The sequence below is a fragment of the Microchirus variegatus genome, assembly GCF_963457635.1.
Source record: "Microchirus variegatus genome assembly, chromosome: 9".
NCBI classification, from domain to species: Eukaryota; Metazoa; Chordata; class Actinopteri; order Pleuronectiformes; family Soleidae; genus Microchirus; species Microchirus variegatus.
This window is the reverse complement of record NC_139810.1, coordinates 24,856,362-24,880,568: the sequence shown is the minus strand read 5'-3', so window position 1 is coordinate 24,880,568 and position 24,207 is coordinate 24,856,362. Positions and strand designations below refer to the sequence as shown.

Genomic DNA, 24,207 nt, shown 5'->3' with positions numbered 1-24,207 from the left:
TGGTACATTGTGTTTGCTAATTGCGTTAGAAGGCTATTGGATGATTAGAAAACCCTTGTGCAATCATGTTAGCACAGCTGAAAACAGTTTTGCTGGTTCTTTGACCAAAGGACAGCATTATCATTTTGAATAAAAATCCTTATTTCTAATCTTGTCAATGTCTTGACTGTATTTTCTATTCATTTTGCAACTCTTTTGATGAATAAAAGTGTGACTTTTAATGGAAAACACATTTTTTTTATATATAGGAAATAAGTAGTCTTAAAAACAGTTGAACAATAAACATTTTGAAATGTGTCACTATAGGCAGAGCATTTCAGAGATGGAGATATGGGATTTCTGACCATGCTCCAACATTGACTTTGCGGAATACAGAGAGAAGGAATTGAACTCATAGCTGCCTAGACGATGACAAGTACATGGTAACTCTGTGAAAGTACATTGTAACTGTCTTCCATTGAAGAGAATTGTGAAAAGTGTTTCCATCCTTTCCATAGATTTGTTGACTTTTGTTAATTGGAAGATACTTCTGTGAAGGTTCTCAGTCATCCAGGTCATTGTAATCTTCAGGTTACCAACGGGACGGGACTTGCTTTAATTATAGGTAGAAAAGCGAGGTATCAGCAGAGGAACCTGCCAACCACACCCCCATTTCTTGCAATCTGCAGCCTCACTGATGTCACACAACCTTACACACCCACAACCCTTTTTATGTGGGGGATGGAATTGTTCAAATTCCTGAGGAAGACCATGTGTTTTATGTTTCCTTGCCAGAGTGTCACTGGTTGACTTTCCATTGTCTTGGAGTCTCTCTACGTGTGTTGTGGTCTGTTGTTGTGTAGGTTATGTGCTGTACAGATACACAAGTGGTCGTACTTTGTTTCTCAGTACAATATTTTGCTCATATATTGCTCATCTTGGATTTTTTCAGCATCAATTAAGCACCAAAGTTATACGCTTCAACAAAAGTGTTAAAGAAAAGTAGGAAGTCTTGTCATAAAGCATCTATAGTGTGTTAAATATCAAAAGTGAATACGACTGAAGCTAAAAATCTGCAGTCAAGTCCCATATCTGACAGTTTAGCTTAACCTGTGTGACGAATCTTGTAATCTCAAAAAAACTATATCTGGGTCTATACCACAGAGTAACAGTGAAACTGTGCCCATAGGATGTGGCAAAAAACAAAAACAAAAAAAAAACCATAGCCCTGATGCACGGTTTCACTGCAGTCTACATTGAGCGTGAAATTAAATGTTGTTTGTGGTTCCCCATAATGTTACTCTGAAAGAAAGTTTCAAGTCACATGTAGTGAAGCCGCTGTGCTGCACGTGTTGCATCCTGTTTACGTATTAAAACTGTAAAAATGGTGACATCTCTCTAAAGAATCGATGCATCAAAACCACATAATCCATACAAAAAGTAAATAAATACATTTTGAAAAATGAAGAAGCCAGTCCTTACCTCTGACCTGTGCAGCTACAGTCTACAGAGTCTTTGACTTCTCACCCAGACCCAGGAAAATCCATATCATGCGACCACGCTGGTCAGAATAGTGAATGTGTAACTTCACTTCTCCTAACTGGCCATTCTGCTGCCTGTTTTGAAGAAAAAAACAGGAGGGAAGAATTTAGCCATACAGACGACTCCTCTAAAATCACTCCGCCCAGATTTTCTCCTGTTACAGCCATCTGTTTTTTTTTTGCCAGCCACATCTGGAGATCATTGTATTAACTTGTGGGATGCCTAACCTTACAGGAACACACACATGTTTTGAAGCTCATAACATTTATTCTTCACAACAATTAATGTTAACTTATAGGTGAAATAAGTAGTTTATAGTGACATCTAGAGGAGAGGCTGAAATTTACAACAACGAACTGCTCCTCTGCTCACCCCCTCCCTTCCCTGAGCGCTACGGTATCCTCAGCCGGTCAAATGCTGTCCTCGTCGTCTTTCTCCGTGGTGCGGGCGTATGGTCAGGTACTGGTGTTCCTTTATCCGCTGTAAAATACGTGTGGTCCTCCATTCTAAACGCGTAAAAAGATCCGCTCTCCGCCTCGTCTCGGCGCTCGATTTGTTCTCTCGGGTTTGTCTATACAGGCTCCCGTAGAAACATTGCGTCGTGGCAATGCAACAGCGGCCCGCGACCATGTTATTTTACATGACTTTTTGAAACGCTACGAAAATGAAACAAAAATATTATACAGTGACTAGACAGGAGCACATAATATGTATACAAAAGTGGATTTTGGGTCATCTAAACCCATAAATACTACAGTGTCCCTTTAAATAATAATAATAATAATAATGCATTATATTTGAAGGCGCCTTTCAATATAGAGTTTACATAGAATATGTTTAACTGGAGAAATCACTTAGAGACTGTAAACATCTGACACAGCTGCTCAGTCAATTCAAAAGTGTGAATACACAGAAATAAATAACCATAAAATGTCATAAAAATTCATCCTTTAAAAATACAACCGCCTTGGACTTTTATGAAGTCTTAGTTATGTTGGAGAATGACTTCACTAAACTTTAATTTCAGTTTGTTGTGCTCACAAAGGCTTTGTCAGTGTTTTCTCTCTGTTATAGTCTCCTTCTGATGGTGTTGAGTTCCATCACCACCAGAGGGAGACTCGTACCTTCCTACATGATAAAGCACCTGTAGCACCCAAGAAAAATAATCATATGTGAGTACTTTGTGTGCTAAAGACTGGAATGCATAGGGAATTTTATAATGTAATCAACCATCAAACAATCAACCTTCAACCATCAATCAAAAGTTCAAGGTGACCTGCCGAAAATCTGAAACCTGCTGTTGGCACATTCCAGCCAATGAATTAACACATGAAAACATGGGGTTTAAAAGACTGGACTCACAAACAGGAGAAAGTGACACAAACTGGGCATGAGTTAGTATATTGTATATCTGTAATCAGTAATTGCGTACAAGTCACAAACAAATTCATATCTGGATGGAAAACTTTAATCTGTGACCTCACATCCTCATTCAAGACCATCAGGTCTTAAACAGGAACTCCTTTCCTTTCATCTCTCATAGTACAGAGCATACACATAGAAAACAATAGATAGTGATCCTTTGTAGAGGACAGGATGAATAGAACCACCTGTGCTAAAATAACCATAGGCTTTGAATACACATTCCTGCCTTCTGTGTATCTCTTAGTATTTATCATTGGCCTCGTTGCAAATGGATGGGGAATGAAATCCTTGCCGCGGAAATGGAAGAAACTGGGGAACATCAATGTGTTCGTTTTCAACCTTGGACTTGCAAATATTTTGTATCTGCCCACGCTTCCATTTTTGGTGGATTATTACTTTCGGAAGAGTGAGTGGATCTTTGGAGCTATATTCTGCAAGACAACAAGATTCTGCTTCAACCTGAATTTATATGGCACCATCGGTTTCCTTACTTGCATTAGTGTGTACAGGTACCTGGCTATCGTTCATCCAATGAAAGTATTGGGAAGAATAACTGTCAAGCATTCAGTCGCTGTCTCAGTCCTGGTTTGGCTGTTGGTGGGTGTCCAAAGTCTTCCAGACATGTTCTACTCCAAAACCAAAAGGGGCCGAAACAAATGCTATCACACCACTGCTACAGACTATGTTGAGGGTTATCTGAAATACAGCCTTGGATGGACACTGACTGGATTTTGCATCCCATTCTTCATCACGCTGGGATGTTACGGACATGTGATTGTCGTACTCGTTCGCAAAAATACCACCGACAAGGTACTCAAAAAAAGAAGCTTAAGGTTTTTGTTCATCTTGATTCTCCTTTTCTCAGTTTGTTACACCCCCTATCATGTATTCAAGAATCTCACCCTCACATCGAGAGTTCTGCTAAAACAGAGCGTGTGCCATGGATGGTCTAATGGAGTCTACATTGCTCATCAGCTAAGTCGGGGCCTTGTGTGTTTGAACAGTGCTCTCAACCCTCTGGTTTACCTGCATGTCAATGAAGAGATTCCTGCTCAGCTCAGAAGGCTGCTGCAGCGAGTCTCTCTGATGTTCAGCTTTTCCTCCGTGCCACACAATGCACCTGGCGTTCAAATTTAGTAAACATTTTAAGTCTCATCTCTTAGTGAATAGGTTGGTCAACTGTTCAAAATGTGTGAAATGTTCAAGTGTTGGCAATGAGCCTGTTGTGACAAAACTCCCATATGAGAAGAAAGAAAATGAGAGGGTCCACAAATGATCACTCTTCATGCCAGAACAGGTTGTGGGAATGACAAGAATGACATGTTGTTATTTAAGGTGTTTAAATGTTATATAACACCTATCCACATGTATGTATTTAGTAGTTTCGAGACAACTGATTTGCATAGCTTTGAGGAACTGAGGAAGACAAAAACGTTGGGACTTTTTTTTTTTAGTCTAACCTAAAACATCAAAGCCGAGCTCTGACCCAGTTTCTTTTTGCAAAGAACAGAAGAGGAACTGCATCAATTTAGAAGACGAAGAAATATTCTACAGTAGATGTGTTTTATTTTAAGTGGCACCTGCAAGATATTTGCCTATGTCAACCTTGGGGAAAGAAAAAGTGTACAATTTCTACAATTAAAACAGAATAAAGCAGATGTCTTGTTCTCATGCCATTGTGACTGACGTATAAACATAAATACTTAAATCAGAATCTCCAACAAACACAGAATCATTGTACTCTTCTCTGATCTGGTTATCATCATCCTCACTCTTTGGATTTTTTTGTATCTGATAAAATCCCCACTTTTTGTTGCATAACTACTTTAGACAAAGTGCAAATTGAACTTTGGAGTCACATTGTGTGATAAATTGATTTTTCCCTCAAAATGCCTTTGCAGGACGATTTTGTGTGTGTGTGTGTGTTTGTGTGTGTGTGCACACATTAACGAGAATAGTTAATTGAGGAAACCTGTAAACTGTGATAGATTTTTACAGCTGACTTCTTGTTCTCCCAAAGTGCTTTTTCTTGCACCATTAGACTTCTTACTTTTATTTTTTTTATTTTTCCACTAATACTTACCCAAGTTGTAATTATTCTTCACTCAGCATTCTTTTAGCTTCACCAGGGAAGAACAATGAATTAAAAGGGAAAAACAACCCATCGTAAAAAAAATTCAATATTCACATTCATGACTGTTGATTTTCTTTATTTGACATGTGGAAAAAAATGTTTTGATCGTTTTAACACTAAGAAAAATAATATATTAAACGTGCTGCAAGTAGGATTTAGCAAACATCTATTGATGAAGTTGCATGTTGCACATTAATATTATCTTTCACTTGTCATGTAAGAGAACCTATAGTCTTAAGTCATCATTAAAACTCAAAAGGTGTTTAGTTTGTCCATTAAAAACATGAAAACAAAAATTCTAGATGATAAAAAGCATCACTAGTTATTTAATATCCCATTTCTGCCAAATACAAATCTTATTCTCATTTAGAACTTGTGTATAATATAAATCTCCTTCCTAACTTTCAAAAGTTTATCTCACTGCAGTCTGTTAATTTTCATATGAAGTTATCTATTCACTCTTGGATTTGGTTTTTGATTTTTTAGTAGATACAAAACATCTAAATAAACATTTACAGAAAGCCCAAACCAGTGTAACCATTAACAGACCAAATGCTACAAAAACTGCCATCACATCTAGACAATGGTAGGCATACCATGGCATCTTGTATGACTCGGTGCGCAGATGTGCTGCTCCTTTGTGCCTCATGACAAACTCCACCCAGAACATGGCACTCTCTAATGGTTTCATTGGTTTGTCCTGGTGAAGCTGTGAGAGTCTCATCATGTTTTGTTTGTAGGGTTTCTTTGGGTCCAGAAAATCCTCCAGAGCACTTGTAAGAGTGTCAACATCCAAAGTTGTCACATCAACAATCTCTGCCACTCCCCGGGCCTTTAAACGCACCATGTTATCGTACTGGTCAAAGATGAGAGGAATTCCCAGAACTGGGACACCGTGGTAGATGGCCTCGTAAATGCCGTTGGTGCCCCCGTGCGTCATAAAAACCTTGGTTTTGGGGTGACCGAGTAGATCATTTTGAGGCAGCCATTCCACCAACATGGTATTGTTTCCCAGTGTGCTCGGACGTTTGCCGGTGTGTCTCCACACAAATTTCTGGGGTAGGTTGGCAAACGCTGAGGCGATGATCTCTGATACCTCAGGGCCAAGGTCATTCAGCAGTGTCCCCAGAGTCATGATGACCACCCCGTGTTCTCCAGAACTCTGCACAAATTCTTCTAGATCTGTTGGAAGAGACTTGGCGGGCTTACCCTGGAACCCTCCAATGTAGATGACATTGGGCATGGTGGGCCGAGGGAACTCGAATACAAAGTCAACTCGCATTAGCCACAGATCTGCTCCTTGCATGAGAGACATGACGTTGACATCTTTTCCGAAATATTTATCACACACAGCCTGGTAAGGTGGACTTGACACATAGTAGTACATGTAAACCAATGCGCCATGATAGACTATGTTGTTGATTCTTTGAAAGATGTCCATCTTGTCAGAGTAACTGGAGAACAGTTGAGGGATGTAGGACAGAGGAGAAGGAGCGAAGGCGAAGTGAGCATCTCCATTTAAAATCCAACGTACATTCAAAACCATGGGAAGTTGAAGGTAGTGAGCAATTAGCACACCACCTGGAAATACTGGGTCAGTTAGGAAAACATCATATCTGGTTTTCTTCAGCTCCTCCACCAGCGTCTTATTCTCAAAAATATCGGTGACCATTTTTGCCACAGCTTGCTGGTTCTCATACATCATTGTGAAAAGATGGTTGTAAAACTCCAGAAATGCCCATAGAGAGCCTTTATGTTGATTGATCTCTATTGACCTCTTCAAGTAATAGGTCATGAAGGACTGACTCTCTATTTTTTGGGCCTGCGCCTGAGGGACAGTAATGGAGCTGTAGTGGGCTGAGAACTCAGAAACGTACCAGCTGGTGTTAGAGCGTAGGACTGTGATTTCGTGGCCCCGAGAATGAAGCTCCTCCACCAGGATTTTCATGTTAAGCCAGTGGCTCCCATCAACAGGGTAGACCAGCACTTTTCCACCAGAACACCTGGAGAGCAGAGTTGCTGCAAAGAGCAGAATGACTGCCAGAGCTGGATATGACCCCATTCCTGTAACAGAAAGACAGAGCTTACCAAACAGATCTGAGCAACCTGTACATGCCACACGTTAACCCACACATTTACACAATGATTTTCATATTCTCTAACAGTATGACTGTTTTAAGGAACTGTGTGATAAATATACACTACCGTTCAAATTTCTTTTGGGTCACTTAGAAATGTCCTTATTTTTTGAAGGAAAAGCTATTTTTTTCAATAAATATAACATTAAATGAATCGGAAATACACTCTATACATTGTTAATGTGGTAAATGACTATTCTCGCTGCAAACGTCTGGTTTTTAATGGAATATGTACATAGGTGTATAGAGGCCCATTTCCAGCAACCATCTCTCCAGTGTTCTAATGGTACATTGTGTTTGCTAATTGTGTTAGAAGGCTATTGGATGATTAGAAAACCCTTGTGCATTGATGTTAGCACAGCTGAAAACAGTTTTGCTGGTTTCTTCTTTCTTCTTGACGAAAGGGCAGTATTATCATTTTGAATAAAAATCATTATTTCTAATCTTGTCAATGTCTTGACTATATTTTCAATTCATTTTGCAACTCTTTTCTCAATAAAAGTGCGACTTTCAATGGAAAACACAAACAAATTGTATAGGTGATCCTAACCCTAACCCCCAAAAGAGTAAATAAGTAGTCTTAAAAACAGTTGGACAATAAACATTTTGAAATGTGTCACTATAGGCAGAGCATTTAAGAGATGGAGATATGGGATTTTTGACCATGCTCCAACATTGACATTGCAAAATACAGAGAGAAGGAATTTAACTCAGAGCTGCCTAGATGACAGATACATGGTAACTCAGTGTAAGTAAATTGTAACTAGGGATGCACTGATTTCCGATTTTTCAAGAAGTTTGACCTGCCGATACCGATTTTAGCCGATTCCGATTTCAATTTTTTAAACCACTTTACAGCATACAGAAAGATATACATTTTTGCATGTTTTCTTTAATAGAGCATTTTAACATAGAAATACAATAAGTTTACATCCAATATCCAACTAAAAATACAAAAACGAATCACTACCTGTATGTGTAGTTTATTTAAGTTTAAACATGTTTCACAACATAGTACCTACACAAAAATAAGTAAATTATGCACCGGTTAATCGGCCAGTGACCGGAACCGGCCGATTAATCGGTGCATCCCTAATTGTAACCGTCTTCCATTGAAGAGAATCGAGAAAAAAATGTTTCCATCTCTTCCATAGATTCATTGACTTTTGTTTGGAAGATACTTCTGTGAAGGTTCTCGGTCATCCAGGTAATTGTAATCTTCAGGTTACCAACGGGACGGGACTTGCTTTAATTATAGGTTGAAAAGCGAGGTATCAGCAGAGGAACCCGCCAACCACACCCCCATTTCTTGCAATCTGCAGCCTCACTGATGTCACACAACCTTACACACCCATAACCAGAGGTGAAAAAAGTACTAAAATATTGTACTCAAGTAAAAGTACCAATACTTTGATGAAATGTTGCTCAAGTAGAAGTAAAAGTAGTCATCTGAAAATGTACTCAAGTAGAAGTAAAAAGTAGTTCATTTGAAATGTACTTTAAGTAAAAGTTACTTAGTTACTTTGCGTGGGGTGTGAGGGTAGTAGAAATATGACAAGGGGTCAGAAATCCAAAACTATTTTGGAGTGGGGGATGGAATTGTTCAAATTCCTGAAGAAGACCATGTGTTTTATGTTTCCTTGTCAGAGTGTCACTGGTTGACTTTCCATTGTCTTGGAGTCTCTCTACGTGTGTTGTGGTCTGTTGTTGTGTAGGTTATGTGCTGTACAGATACACAAGTGGTCGTACTTTGTTTCTCAGTACAATATTTTGCTCATATATTGCTCATCTTGGATTTTTTCAGCATCAATTAAGCACCAAAGTTATATGCTTCAACAAAAGTGTTAAAGAAAAGTAGGAAGTCTTGTCATAAAGCATCTATAGTGGGTTAAATATCAAAAGTGAATACGACTGAAGCTAAAAATCTGCAGTCAAGTGCCATATCTGACAGTTAAGCTTAACCTGTGTGACGAATCTTGTAATCTAAAAAAAAAAATCTTTATGTGGGTCATCACCACAGGGTAACAGTGAAACTGTGCACATAGGATGTGGCAAAAAAAAAAAACCCTGATGCACGGTTTCACTGCAGTATACATTGAGCGTGAAATTAATGTTGTGACAGTTTGTAGTTCTCCATAATGTTACTGAGAAAGAAAGTTTCAAGCCGAACGTAGTGAAGCTGCACGTGTTGCACGTGTTGCATCCTGTTTACGTATTAAAACTGTAAAAATAGTGACATCTCTCTCAAGAATCGATGCACTAAAACCACATAATCCATACAAAATGTAAAAAACAACAAAGTAAATAAATACATTTTAAAAAATGAAGAAGCCAGTCCTTACCTCAGACCTGTGCCGCTACAGTCTACAGAGAGTCTTTGACTTCTCACCCAGACCCAGGAAAATCGACCACGCTGGTCAGAACAGTGAATGTGTAACTTCACTTTTCCTAACTGGCCATTCTGCTGCCTGTTTTTAGCCAAACAGACGACTCCTCTAAAATCACTCCGCCCAGATTTTCTCCTGTTACAGCCATCGGGTTTTTTTTTTTGCCAGCCACAGCAGGAGATCATTGTATTAACTTGTTGGATGCCTAACCTTACAGGAACACACAATGGTTTTGAAGCTCATAACATGTATTCTTCACAACAATTAATGTTAACTTAAATGTTAACTTAAAGGTCCCTCACCCTTTTTCCTTATGCTGGCACTCATAGATGTGACTGACGTGGTCAATAAACTGTTAGACCGTTCCATCCCCACCTTATAATCTCATCTCTGAAACAATGGAAGACTCCCCCAGATTAGAAGGACCCACTTTGTACGTATTGCGTCTTTGATTACTTGTAATTGAATCAATCACTTATGATTGAGTTTGACCATGACTGGTTCCCTCTTCTGTCCCTCCAAAGTGTCTCCTCAAAACTTCATGTTTGAATTTACTCCCATTAACACACGTGAGCCTATGTATGTTAACCTGTCATTCCTGATATTACCTCGATGGGGTTTTATTTCAGTAGCAAAGGAATTGCTCTCTGTTATTAAGTCTTTAGTTGTGTGGTAAGTTTATCTACAGTCGGTAACATTTATACCCTCAACCTCTGAGTTGAAAAGAAAAGATTGAGTAAAGATTGAGTATCATGTTCTGTAACTATGGCGTTGTGTTCTAAAACTTCTGAATGTCTGGGAAACAGGGCTGTTAAGGTCACTTAACAGCTGAAGGCTATGTCTGCCATTCCTGAACTAAAATCAATTTTAGATTCCTTAGTGGGCAGAATTCAATCCTTAAAATGTTGCTAAAGGTAATTAATTGGTTAACTTTCTCATTTACGCATCGATATTTAACCATAAAGTTGTTTTTAATAAATTGGAGTCAGATTTAATAAATAATGACTTTACTTTGAAAAACCTCATCTTAGTTCCGGATAGACAGAATACGCATTGAGGAGATATTAACACTCCTGCCCTACATACAGTAACTATAAAATGGAATAAATTTGTGAGCAACATGTGTCCATTGTTGTAAAATGAAAATGATGTCAATTCTTCCTCATGACTCTGAGGGATCATCTGCCTAAATTCTCACCCTATCCCTGTCATCGCACGCCACCACTACACTACCGTTCAAAAGTGTGGGGTCACCTATACCATTTTTTGTGTGTTTTCTATTAAAAGTCACACTTTTATTCATCAAGAGTTGCAAAATGAATAGAAAATATAGTCAAGACATTGACACGATTAGAAATAATGATTTTTATTCAAAATAATAATTTTGCCCTCTCGTCAAAGAACCAGCAAAACTGTTTTCAGCTGTGCTAAAATCATCACAAGGGTTTTCAAGGGTTTTATAATCATCCAATAGCCTTCTAACGCGATTAGCAAACACAATGTACCATTAGGAGAGAAATGGGCCTCTATACACCTATGTACATATTCCATTAAAAACCAGATGTTTGCAGCTAGAATAGTCGTTTACCACATTAACAATGTATAAAGTGTATTTCTGATTCATTTAATGTTATGTTCATTAAAAAAAAGTGATTTTCCTTCAAATATAAGGACATTTCTAAGTGACCCTAACTGATTTTTATTCTTACTGAAAGGTGAAAGATTATTTTCTCTGGTTCCGCTGTGTTAGGTAAGTTTTCAACTTTGTGCTACCGGGGGTGCAATGTTCATATCATACTGTATGTCTCCAGTGATAGCTCTGCCAAACGGACAAAGATAACTTGTATGCCAAAGCTTTCATGGGCTCTCTCCAATCCTGGTTGTTCATTTATGAAGAACTCCATTAGCTGTGCAGTGAGCCTTAAACCATCACCAAATAGAACAAAATCAAACAATCCTCTAAAAGGTTTTGCTCAGATTAAGTGAATGGGTGAAAACCTTAACTCACTATAGACACTTCCTGTAGAAATAATGGGCAGAACTAAAGTACATTTTTTAAACCATAACATACTGTACACCAAAAAAGTGAGAGATTTATGAATAAATCAGGTGGAATTCAAAATATGGTCGGTCTGTTTTTGAGTGGACTGTTGATGCACCTGAACCTCTCCAAATGAAATTCACTGCAGGAAAACAACACTCAACACCTCCAATAAGTACTTATGGTTGTTTACTCTCATGTAGTAATGTACTTCCTAGGTACATATTTGGGGTGAATTCCAATTCCTTGCTTAACCCTCAATCTTAACCCTCAATCTCAAAAATGCGCGCTCCCTCTAGTGCAAGTGCTGTCCCGATTCTCAGAAAAATTTAGTTGAGGGGCGAGTTACAGGGCTGTATCGCCCTCAATATTGAGATTTTCCGACACCACCCTTGGGAGCAAGGGCTACCCAGAATGCATTGCGTGTTTTCACATGAGAAAGATGGCGTCGAAAGCAGCGAAGCGAGTGCGATGCAAATTAAGTATTTGCTTTGTTAATAGAGATATAAAAATTATGAAAACCATTGTATTATCTTAGTTTAGGCCCATATTATGGATTACTGACGTCATTGTTGCGTAACATTTATTTTTATTTTACGCGATCGTTTGCTATCGTTAACCCTTCAATAAGCTGTGGTGTGCGGTAACTGTCGGCTGAATATGTCCGTGGTTGTGGTATTTGTATGAGTATCATCTTGTAACTAACTGACAACCGAATAACTTGACTGAAATAAAATAATAAATAAATAATCCTGACGTAAATGTGTTCTTCTTCTTCTTTTTTGGAGTTGAAAGACTGGACGCAGCTTTCGCGTTATTCTGCCGTATCTGCATTTAAGGGATGTCCCTTTGTGACAAAATAACGCTCAACACTTGGTTTTGAGGGCCAGTTAAGATTAAGGGTTGAGCTTGAGGGTTAAGATAGGAATTGGAATTGGCCCTTATTCTCCAGTGTCACATGAGTGTATTTAAAGCTCCTTAACGTCCATTCTTGACTAAATATTCGAAACAAACTTATGCCTGATTTCATGTTCTCAACTGACGTTATATTTCAGACCTTATTTGTCGTATGACTAGTGATTGTGGTGTGTAAGTATACATGTTGCCATGCCTCTTAGTGTTTCCTCCTTAGCGACCTTTGCACTGGTTATGTTGCGTCCTCTGAGAGCCTTGATACTCTCCTACTCTCGATGTGTGCATGTAGTGAACTCTGGCCTTGGCAAACAGTAAAGGCCAAACCCAGTGTGCTGCTATCATATGTCCATGTGTCTTGACAAGAGAGGCCTCACAGTTGTTGGAGAAGGTTGAGATTCCTTTGGCATTGAGGGGGGGGGGTTCAGTTTCTTTAAAAAGAACGTCAGTTCACGTTAGTCGTGTGTCGATGGTTTAGATCCACTCTGCTGGTGGCTTCATTGGAGAGTAGCACAGAATGGAGCTTCCCCATCTGGAACAAATGAGGCTCTGCAGACGTGACAGTGCAGGTGAGATCACTGATCAAGTGAATTCTGCCTGCAGACTGTAGACTGTATACTGTCTATTCAAACTGAGTACATGTGGTGTCGTATAACGCTGTAGTGCGTGCAGAAGTCAAGTTAGCCTCAGAGCAAAGAGAACGATGTAGGAAATCAAAGTTCAGAGAGTACAGCTCGGTTTGCCTGTTGTTATTGCGTCTCTTGTTTATGTCGTGTCTTATTCTGCCTCTGCCAACTATCTGACTTTATTTTATAATTCGTCAAGCAATGCTATCGGACCTGACTGTGTGTTTTTAGAGCAGTAGAATCCACTTCTGAATCTGTTTTTGTGGGTGCTCCTTTTGAGTTTTCAGCCATACTCCAACCAGCTCACTTTATCAGTACAATGTCGCTGTTGCTCAATACAATGCTCTGTCCGTCTTCATCACTTCCTGTGTGCAGTGTGGGCACCTAAGACAGTAAATAACACAGAGAGAGCAGACAGTTGCCTCTGAGAACCTGTCTGCTGTGTAATAATTGGTGCGATGCGCTCATTAATCAGTAGGAAAAAAAAAACTCCTCCAACAGGTCCATGTGTGTATTTATACAGTATTGACAAGAACGGAGCAGTAAAAACTCAGCACACACAAAATTCTTTGGGAGGACATGCTTAACTCCTGCCAGAGCAAATGTCTACAAACGGAATATCTGTCTCTTTAGAGGTCACCACAGCGCCCATCTTATCTCACAACGTTTGAACTTAATCCAAAAACAGGAAGAACTGCTCATTACCGTTCATCAATCCCCAAGAGAAACTATAAATCTGGGTATGTTTCCCATTGGAGATGGAATGGAATGAGTGAAATTAAGGTTAAAGCGCAGATATTTGAAAACTGGAATCCCTGCAGACTAGTGTCATGGGAGATAACACAGTAAACAAACTACCATTTAGTTTTCTATGAAAGTTACAGCATATTTTCAGTTGTGTGTTGTTGACGCCGATTGTCATTTGAGGAGCTGTGTGTGTCTGTGTGGTCTTGGAAAGCCGATGTGTATCTGGAAGTATCTTGCGTTCAAATCTAATTATATTTCCTTGTGGAAGGAAACCAAAAACATTTTTCCTTCAGCGATTTTATTCAAGGAACGATTTAACATTTGGGGAATTTGCTCTGCCGTTTTCTAGGAATTCACTGGCAAGTGTGATACTAATGTCATGAAGAAGAACAAAACAGTCATGACTACGCAATACTGCAAATGCAGTTATTACAGATAATAATACTTATTAATTTTATATGTTGAGCATTTTGTATTTTTTGGTATTTTCAGTGTTATTTTATATTTATTTTCTTTACACATTTGAATCCAATAGTGTATGAACTACTATCCTCTCAAACACTGATTTAATAAGAACATCAATTCAAGGGATTTCCATTCACTCTCCACCCACAGAGGGCGCTCACATCTCATGTGAGGAGCTCATAAACAGCTTTTTTTATTTTTTTGCAGCATTATTATTTACTGAAAATAGAACCCACACAGATAGACTGTGGTACTTTTATGGATTGGATAATTGATATTATATGTACAGTCAATGTTGACTCCTCATGGGCTTGACTGCAGGTGGGCTGTGGGAGGACATTAAAAATACATATGTTATTATAGTTAAGCTTCAAATAACTGCTAAACATCATCATGGCCAAATATAGGAAGTAAATCTGATAAAGCAAAGTCATGAAAGACATGGAATTTGATCATCTTTATCAGCCCTAATAATTCATCTTTGGTGCTTCACAGCAGTGGAATATTTGTAATATTGCTTCACCTTCTCCATCTTATTATCCCCTGTTCATCCACATATCACTGGATTTGTTGACTCTTGTATTCCACTGGGACATGAGGGATCACAGTGAATGAAATGGTTCATTCTGTGTTGAATAGGCAGCAATGCCTTGTTCATGACAACAAACAAAAGTTGAAAATTGGTGTCCTTGACATAACTCATATCTTAAACTGCCCTCTAGTGGTAGAATCTCTGTTTTACACTGACAAACAAGCAGCTTGTGGCCTCATCTGAGTTCATAACAGGTTTCCTTTTCTGTCACATAATGACTCCCTAACTGAGAAACCAGGTGAGTCACTGCAGTGGATTTGGATGCTCTCCTGCAATCTGACACCGCGGCCCAGGCTTTGCTCTCTGGCCTTATTTTTTTATTTTATTTTTTTTAAACATGATGAATAGACAGAGTAGCTGACAAAAGAGCAATGCCTCAGGTCCTCCCCCTCATGCTTACCAAGTACTTCTTCCTTAGCAGCAGGCAGTCAGCTGACCTGCAGCATATAATGTTCTGTGAAGCAAACACATGCTCACAGATCTCAGAGCTTTCCAGTGCTCTCTGCCTGCTCAGAGGCCTCATGGCTCTCACCGCCGATGTGTCGGAGCAGAAAGAACTCACACAGACGCCGCTGCTCAAGATCTGGGTGCCTTGGATGGGTTGCAACCTGAACCGCAGGAGGGGATGTAAGTGTTAGCTTAAATAGGAGAGGATCACAATACGTCACATATTTAGCTGTCATTACGGTGTCATTGTTTCCCCACTGTTGTTTTCCTGTTTATTTGCCTTCTGTTGTGTTATGTTTTTTTTTTTTTACTTTTACTCTGTGTCCCCAGCTGGTTTGCATCAGTCTTGGGTGTGTTCTTGTTTTTTTTTAGTTTTTTTTTTTACTGACCTTTGACCTCTTAAGTTGGACCAAACCAGGTCAAAGTTGGCTCTGTATTCAGTGAGGATTATGCTGATTCAGCACGGACTTCTTGTACCTGTATTTGCACACACACATTTAGGTCTTACACGTATTTTGGGGGTTATAACTGAAGGGAAAAGTCATCTTTCCGTCTGCCTGAAACACACATGACATACGGTTCTACACATTACTATGTTTGGATCTTTGTAAGCAGGGAATTATCCTTACATCGACTCAGATTATGGGTTTTCTCTGGGATTTATGGCCTCGAGAGAGAGAGTGCATGGAAATAATATGGCTCAACATAATCATGAACAATGGAAGAACACACCGTATGTAAACAACTGTGATTGAGCAGTTATATGTTCGTTAAGTTAAAGTATCTCCTCTCCCTGTCCACTCTGTTCCTGTGGGCACTACTGGAGAGATGATTATGAGTGGAACTTGTGGAACAGCAGTGAATTAGTTATTTCCAGTGAACTTACTTTACTTTTAATTTGTGCGTGTCTTTTTGTTTCAGCCTCGGTGCCTCAGTTCTGTAACTCACCTACAATGATTGTGATGGTGGGATTGCCGGCCAGAGGGAAGACATACATTTCCAAGAAGCTCACCCGCTACCTGAACTGGATTGGAGTTCCTACAAAAGGTCAGTTTCTAAATCAAAATAAACTCAATATTACATACAGTAGAATTCATTTTTTCTTGCCATAAAAAAGTGATATACCTTTTTAATCCGCCAGTGTTTAACGTTGGCCAGTACCGAAGGGAGGCTGTAAAGATTTATAAGAACTTTGAGTTCTTTAAACAGGACAATGAAGAGGCCATGAACATCCGCAAGTAAGTAGAGTCATTATGAAGATTCCCAAGTGGCATTTTGTTTTCATTTTCATGTCACAGGTCTTTTTTTTTGTTTGTTTTCTTGACTGTACCTTCTCTCTCAGGGCCTGTGCAGCAGCTGCCCTCAAAGACGTCACTGCATACTTCACAAAGGAACAAGGACAAGTTGCAGTGAGTAAGAGGGTGAAGTTGTCCTTCTCAGCCTCCCCAAATCAGCTTTGGGGAGTTTCAAAGATGTAGTAATTTAGCAGTCTGATGAAACAGCCCATGGATTTGGATTATGGGAAGTTGTGAGTGACGGTGTTTTTACAGCTTGACCCAATCTGTATATTTAAAGTGAGTGTATCTGTGTCTTTCATGCCCTCTATGAGTAAATCACCAGAATTTCCCTTTATTGTTCAGAATATATATGCATTTTGCGTTTTTATTCTGCCACAGGAGTATTTAATAAGGTGATATTCTGTGCTAATCCTTCATATAACTTCATATTAGAGGCATTCAATGTATGTTATTAATTTACATGTGATCATGTAGCGGGAATAACTAATTGTTGTATATGTAAATGTAAAGCAGTTGCATGACACTATAGTGTATGTTGTATCAGATGTCTAATGCCTCATTGTTGAATAGACTAAATGTAATTTAAAATATTGCTAAATATATGATTTATTACTGATTACACCTGTGTTCTGTCCTATAAAGGTATTCGATGCTACCAACACCACCTGCGAGAGAAGGGCGATCATTTTAAATTTTGCTAAAGAGAAGGGCTACAAGGTAAGTACAGGTGTAGAATTGACAGCGTTTTTGGAATCATTGTGGTACATATTATTCTCCTAGAGTGAGGTCTTTGCGGCACTGCCATGTCTGTCCATTCAATAAGTTTCAGCAGCCTATAGCGGGACATTCCAAAATGCTTAATGTGCCATGAAAACGTAGCTTAATGTCCAAAAACAGCCATCAGCGATAACCAAATTTCTCATTATCTCTAGTCATGTCTACTTTCACCTTTCCAAAAATCACCCAATATTATGGATGCTGTCTACATTAAGGCTTTGTCATTAAGCTACGCTAAGCTCTTTCACTATAATGAGCGCCTATGGAGATCAAAAAGCTAAACGCCGATAGCATCCATGATATTGAGGTTTCCGTTTTGATTTTTCGAGAGATGAAAGTGAACATGACTAGAGGTGTTCATGAGGAATCTGGTGGTGATTGATCTCCGTATTTGGACATTAAGCTACGTTAAGCTTTTTCACGTTCCCTGTTTTTGAATGTCTTCTGCCAGTTAGCTTAGCTTAGCAAAGGACTGTAAGCAGCTTAAAACTATTCACTCTCCATTTAAAGTTATAGAAATCCACCAGTCTGCAACTCTTAGCATAATTTGATTCTCTATAAAAGTTGCAGATGGAAAAAAGTATGTTTTCTATGCCCTTGATTATTTTAAGTTTAGCAATTATATGCTAAGCTAGGTGTAGCAACTTCATACATAACAGTTTCTTGTGTGGTTTACTGCATTTCCCAAATTATCAAACTACTGTTAGCAAAAGAAAATGAGTCGATCAAAGTGAAAACATTTCACAGAACCTTTGAATCCATGTTTTACACAGGTGTTCTTTGTGGAATCAATATGTGAGGATCCAGAGATCATTGCAGAGAATATCAAGGTGACGTGCAACTTCATATCTTCACACTGTCCGTAAGGGATGTTTTTGTTTACGTCGACCTTTTACAGAGGATGAGATGAAGGATATACTCCGTTAAACCTCGACAATTCCTTTTTTCAGCAAGTCAAGTTTGGGAGTCCAGATTATGTGGATCGTGAAATAGAAGAAGCGATGGAAGACTTCGTCCAGCGTATCGAGTGTTACAGAGCCAGTTACCAATCTATCGACGATGACAAGGATAGGTAGTGACGCTTAAGTTAATATTACAGTTTTGTGAGATGAATAAAGTATCTATCTATCCCCCTCTAAACTTTCTGACATTGTTTGGTTTCCCCAATGCTTTGAACAGAAAGTTATCCTACATCAAGATATTTGACGTGGGCAGCAGATACCTGGTGAACCAGGTCCAGGACCACATTCAGAGCAGGATAGTCTACTACCTCATGAACATCCATGTCACACCAAGATCAATCTATCTGACCCGCCACGGGGAGAGTGAACTCAACCTTTTCGGGCGCATTGGTGGAGATTCTGGCCTCTCCCCTAGAGGACAGAAGGTGAGACAGAGGACAGGGAGTTACACACTTACAATTCAAAATAATCTGGAAAATCATTTCAAGAAACACAAAATTACATCTGTGTGAGGAAATTTCGTGATTCACTCTCATCCTCTCCAGTACGCCGATGCCTTGGCGACCTTCATCAAGAGTCAGAATGTTAAGGAGCTGAAGGTGTGGACGAGCCACATGAAGAGGACCATTCAGACTGCAGAGGCTCTGGGAGTCCAGTATGAACAGTGGAAGGCTCTCAATGAGATAGACGCTGTAAGTTCAAGGAATAGGCCGACATCTAAGGACGCAAAGAAATATATTTATGCCCCAAATGATGTGGCTTTTTTTCTCACTTAGGGTGTTTGTGAGGAGCTTACCTACGAAGAGATTCAGAAGGATTTCCCGTCAGAGTTTGCTCTGAGAGACCAGGACAAATATCGTTATCGTTACCCTAAGGGTGAGGTGAGCATCGCGCTATGAAAACGCACGTTTCACTCTCACACAGTTCAACACACGTCACGCAAATCTGACCTGTTGAGCTCTGTTAGTAGTTCTGCTGGAGCAGGCTGTGGATTAAAGTCATAGTTTATTGGACTATTTCCTCATGGTTGCAACACTAGACAAACTTGAACTTCCATCATGTCTGTAAACTAAACTAGAGTAGACACATCAGAGCTCACAAACACTGAACTTCCATGAAAACTCAAGGTCGAAAGTCATGCAAACCACAAAAGTGGGTTATATGGGGTCATGTTTGTGGACTTGAGCAGCGTCAGCACTTTAACATAATCAGTGCTGTCTCCTCTGCAGTCATATGAGGACATGGTGCATCGTCTAGAGCCAGTTATCATGGAGCTCGAGCGACAGGAAAATGTTCTGGTCGTCTGCCACCAGGCCATAATGCGCTGCCTGTTGGCCTACTTCCTTGACAAACCCTCAGGTACAGAGAACCACACTCTCTGTTTACTTAACACCGTGGCAACAGCAGTGAATTGTTTTAATGATCTAAACGCTCTCAATTCTTCCTTCCTCTGAAGATGAGCTGCCTTATCTGAGATGCCCCCTTCACTCGGTGCTCAAACTTACACCAATCGCCTACGGTAGGTTTTTGCGACTCGTCCTTCAGCGCGTTACTGCTCCCAAACCCTGTAAACTGTTCCCTAAGCGTCTGCCTTTCTCTTCACTGCAGGGTGTAAAGTCGAGCCGTTTTTCCTGAATGTTGAAGCAGTCAACACACACAGAGAGAGGCCGGTGGTAAGTTTACTCTAATACCCTGTCCGTTTGTCACTGAAGATGCTTTGTAATGAGAAGTTAAAGCGGAACTTTTTTTGGTGTGTATCTGCGTCATTACCTTGTTTATGAAGCCTGACGGTATGAAACAAACAGTTCAGCCATTGCTGAAAACGTTGTGTTTTATTGTAATCTCTGGGCTCAACGAGATCACTGAAAATCCCGTAATAGTTACGTAAGCAGCGGTTCTCCTGAACAACCGATCGTCCTGCTCCGGGCACTAGTCCGGGCACATCCGGTTACGTACATTGAACCGCAGAAGAAGAATAACGTCCGTTGTGGAGGTGTTTCACGAGCAACAGTGTCTTCTGACTCTGGGTCTGACTCCGGTTTAAAGTCATAAAAGGGACTGCGGCGGGGAGTCGTGATGAAGCTATTTTTAAACACTGTTAAAACAATGTTTTGATAATGAAGAGCAGTGCATCCGCCGTTCCAGAGGGGGGCGCTGCGCTTCTGAGAACGGATGTGCTGGATAGTACTGGCCAATCACAAGACTCTGTCTTCTGGGGGTGAAAGTTCACTCTGAAACATCGCGGCTGAAAAACACTGTCAGAAAAGAGGATTTCTAGCGGCTAGAAACTAGGAGGTTTTTGACCTTAAAAACAAGTTAATATATGTAAGTAGACCTCCATAACTAACATTTATGTGCAACAGGACCACTCTATGTGACCTTTAAAGTAGCTTCTCTCCCTGTCCGTCTTATTTCTGGGCTTGAGAAATGATTATGGGTGGAACTTCCGGAGCGGCAGTGAGCTAGGTTCTTTCCAGTGGCGGTAGCCGTGTGGCTGCAGTAGCCGTGTGGCTCCAGGATTCCTGCAATGCATAAGCGTCCTGCAGTTTGTGTCATCATCACCTGATGTTGTAACTGAAACCTAAACTTGGTAATATGGGACTCTCGCATGGCTCAACGTCTACCTTTAAATAAATAAAATTGTGTCCCACCTCTTGACGTCACTGGCCTTATCGCTGAGTAAATACTGACACACCCTGCCCGAGGTTTTCAGATTGTAAACAGCTTCACCGTCTGCAGCCGTGGTGTTAATAAAGTGGCTGAACATGTCGGTGTGAGTTGGCTGAGGCCGCTTCTTCATCTCGTACATTAAAATTGTAATCCTTATGTGATATATAAACGCAATAAAGCAGTCTAGCAGTTAATTCTTAGTGTTATGTCGACACTAAATACAGATTGTATCTTGTCCTAATCACGTCATTTGTGTTACATTCACACGCTTAGTGTTACTTTCATACTGTAAAATGTGCCGTGTAGAAAGTATTCAGGGGTATAATCATCATCCCCTTTGAGGTGTAACGGGCGATTTTTCCCACATCTTAACTTTGACGGAAAACACCGGTTCTCCTTAAGCCACAGTTGTACCCATAATTCATGGTATAATGGGAAAGAATGAGATGACAAAAGACAGGAAGCAGATGTCAAAATAAAACCAGAAACACTCAAAGTAACGTAAATCAACTCAGCAGATGGAAAACACAAATATGTGCACAGAAAATGAATTCCAAATGTTCCTGCAGCTCCACATAACGAAACAAAACCTGCCCTCTGCTGGACCACTGTTAGAATGCATCAAGTCTGCTCCAAATAACTTTTTTGTCTGGTTTAAGAGAAGTTTAACCTTTGAACTACACACCATGAACCTTGTGCACAATGTGTGGTCTTGTATCTGTCATGTTCTAAATCCCGTTTTTTTCCTTCGAAGTCAATTTCAATGCTTTTAATTCCCTTCTTAAAACATACCTTTTTCTTTTGACTTTCCTTATTTGACTTAATGTCAGGTCTTGTGTTTTTGTATTTTCTAACATTATATTGACTGATTTTCTTCCATTTTCTTTTTATTTACTTTTGTTGGGTTGCTGTTTTTTTTATTTTATACAAAGTATTTTGTAAACGTGTTTATTAAAGGGTTTCATAAATGAGGATTATTATTATCGTTATTATTATTATTATTTTTATGAATACATGCATAGTCACTTTTCTCTATTTTTCTGTCCGTGTCACTGCAGAACGTCAACGTCAGCAGAAATCAGGACGAAGCCCTGCAGACTGTTCCGGATCACATATGAATCAGAAGAGGACTCAAATGATATAGTACTTTTCATTTGCTTTACAAAAAAAATAGAGACAAACTCCAGCGTTATGCACACACACAGGTTTGTGCAGCTTTTCTTCTAAGAACACTGCATTGACTTCCATTGAATTTGGACAGTCTAAAGAAATTGTTACCCCTAACCTTAACCATAACCAGTTAAGACCTTATCCTAAGCACAATTCAAATGTTATCCCTGACAGGTTCCTCAGAAATGAGGTTCTGTCATATAAGGACCAGGTTTTGGTGTCCATTGAGACGACTGGTCCTGATCAGGTCGGTGTTTATGCCAGTAAAAGGTCCTGAATAGGTGACAAAAACAAGAACACACAGACATGGTGACTGAAAATGATGTAGCCTATGGCCAGAGGTTCTCCTTCCTACCGAGTTTACATTTCTCCATAATATATTTAAAGTGTTACATTGTTTACAATGATTTTAGAAAACTGTTGCACTGTGTCCTGAGACTAAAAGGATTCTTGCACATAAAGTAGCTTTTGCACACATACTGTAACACTTTTTGTTGTTGATCATCTGATTCAGATGCTCTGGAACTCTATATATTAAAAAGAATATTCTCGGGGCTCCCTGATGTAATTCCCTTCAAATAATTTGACGATTAACTGGAATCTGTCTTAATTTGATCAGTGCTTTTCAAATCTGAAACCAGACGACCTCCTCAAATGTCTTTGTTTTGTCCAGAGGAGCAAAGAGCTAAAATCACAGAATGTGTTTTTAATTTATATAAAGAATTCATCAAATTGAATCATCATTTATCAAAATGGCGATTCATTTCGTAAGCAGTCGATAACCATTAATTGCAGCAGCCCTAATTGGAAAAGAAAAACATTCAGAATACAAAATGAAAAGTCATTCATCCTTCTTTATTTATTTATTAAAGAAAATTGTCCTATATGTCAAAATAATTTCAATGAATGACTCTTTGCGGGGTGGCATGGACCCTGGACCCCCATTTGGGAACCACTGATCAAATTATTGGGGGCGAGTATCAGGACCATGGACAGCACCTTAACAAACAAATCTTTTGTTGAGTGTTTGTAAACTTGACTTTGAACAAGATGCCAAACTGCAGTAAGTGTCAACGAATTCATGTGAACAAACAATGTCGAGAGAGATTCACCTCACACCTGCACAGAAAACAAATCCACTTAACAAGTCAAGTCGGGGTGTGTCAAAATATCGATTTGGTGATACATTGTCGTCCTTCCTCGTGCAATACGATAATCGATACGCCAGGGTAAGAAAACATATTTGAATTAACAAATTTGCTACTTTATATGTCCTCACGGCAGCGCTGCTCAAGTGAATGAAGGGAAACTTGGGTGTAAGTTACCTGACTGAAGAAGAGGGCGTTTACAGCGGGATAATGGTGGCGAAAGCTACGTTAAGAAATGCTCCATCCACGTTCAATACATAGATGTTATGCACTTTGTTCTCTATGTTGTGAATAAATGGAGAAATCCTGCACCTTTAACTTTTCACGGATGCTTTGTTTTCTTCAGTTGGACACATGATTGTCTTGCAATATATCGATTGTCACAGAATCGTTGTATCGTGATATTATTGGTATGGTGAGGTATCCCGCACGTGATTTCCACAATGTCAAGTTTAAGTTGTTTTCCTTCAAACTCTTCTCAGTTAATAATTGGCCTTGATGAAAGATCGCTAAAGGGCAATAGAATCTCACATTTGGCAGCAATTTAATGGGAATCACTCGGACTGGAGAGAGTTTAAGGAGGAGGAGGTGTTTAGGTAGCGGGGTGCTCTCCTCAAAGAGTCAAGCAGGGGTTAATAATCCCTCATTTCTCATGAACCATCAGTGGCAACAGTCTGTGACATTTCCTGCGTGGTATGCATCGACATAAGCCGAGAAGCTGCTTGTGGGAACTTTTTTTTAGTTGCT

General features: G+C 39.6%; 3 protein-coding genes across 4 annotated transcripts; 2 read left to right on the top strand and 1 right to left on the bottom strand.

Annotated features, from left to right (window-relative positions):
- Positions 1–3,117: 3,117 nt before the first annotated feature.
- On the top strand, positions 3,118–4,083 carry LOC310932230 (P2Y purinoceptor 1-like; the record flags this gene model as incomplete). The annotated part of the gene is made up of 1 exon (XM_083895522.1): positions 3,118–4,083. The coding sequence occupies one exon, from the start codon at positions 3,118–3,120 to the stop codon at positions 4,081–4,083; it is 966 nt and encodes a 321-aa protein (XP_083751648.1).
- A 318-nt stretch (positions 4,084–4,401) lies between these two features.
- On the bottom strand, positions 4,402–7,142 carry LOC310932229 (UDP-glucuronosyltransferase 2B20-like; the record flags this gene model as incomplete). The annotated part of the gene is made up of 2 exons (XM_083895521.1): positions 4,402–4,439; positions 5,630–7,142. 2 exons carry the CDS (start codon positions 7,140–7,142, stop codon positions 4,402–4,404), a joined length of 1,551 nt encoding a protein of 516 aa, XP_083751647.1.
- A 5,859-nt stretch (positions 7,143–13,001) lies between these two features.
- Positions 13,002–23,766, top strand: pfkfb1 (6-phosphofructo-2-kinase/fructose-2,6-biphosphatase 1). Of its 2 annotated transcripts, none has more exons than XM_083895128.1 (14): positions 13,002–13,127; positions 16,357–16,482; positions 16,577–16,673; positions 16,778–16,844; positions 17,376–17,450; positions 18,284–18,340; positions 18,461–18,582; positions 18,690–18,897; positions 19,018–19,164; positions 19,249–19,353; positions 19,702–19,831; positions 19,929–19,991; positions 20,081–20,145; positions 22,201–23,766. In XM_083895128.1, exons 1-14 carry the CDS (start codon positions 13,076–13,078, stop codon positions 22,258–22,260), a joined length of 1,374 nt encoding a protein of 457 aa, XP_083751254.1. In that variant the 5' UTR covers positions 13,002–13,075; the 3' UTR covers positions 22,261–23,766. The 2 variants fall into 2 exon arrangements, with proteins under 2 accessions (XP_083751254.1, XP_083751253.1); XM_083895127.1 differs by lacking the exon at positions 13,002–13,127 and adding an exon at positions 15,489–15,615.
- The last annotated feature ends 441 nt before the right edge of the window (positions 23,767–24,207 follow it).

Coding starts and splice junctions, on each gene's coding strand:
- pfkfb1 (XM_083895127.1), top strand. CDS start 15,510: ATGGCTCTCACCGCCGATGTGTCGGAGCAGAAAGAACTCACACAGACG. Junction 18,898..19,017: donor TCTCCCCTAGAGGACAGAAG/GTGAGACAGAGG, acceptor CATCCTCTCCAG/TACGCCGATGCCTTGGCGAC. Junction 19,165..19,248: donor CTCTCAATGAGATAGACGCT/GTAAGTTCAAGG, acceptor TTTCTCACTTAG/GGTGTTTGTGAGGAGCTTAC.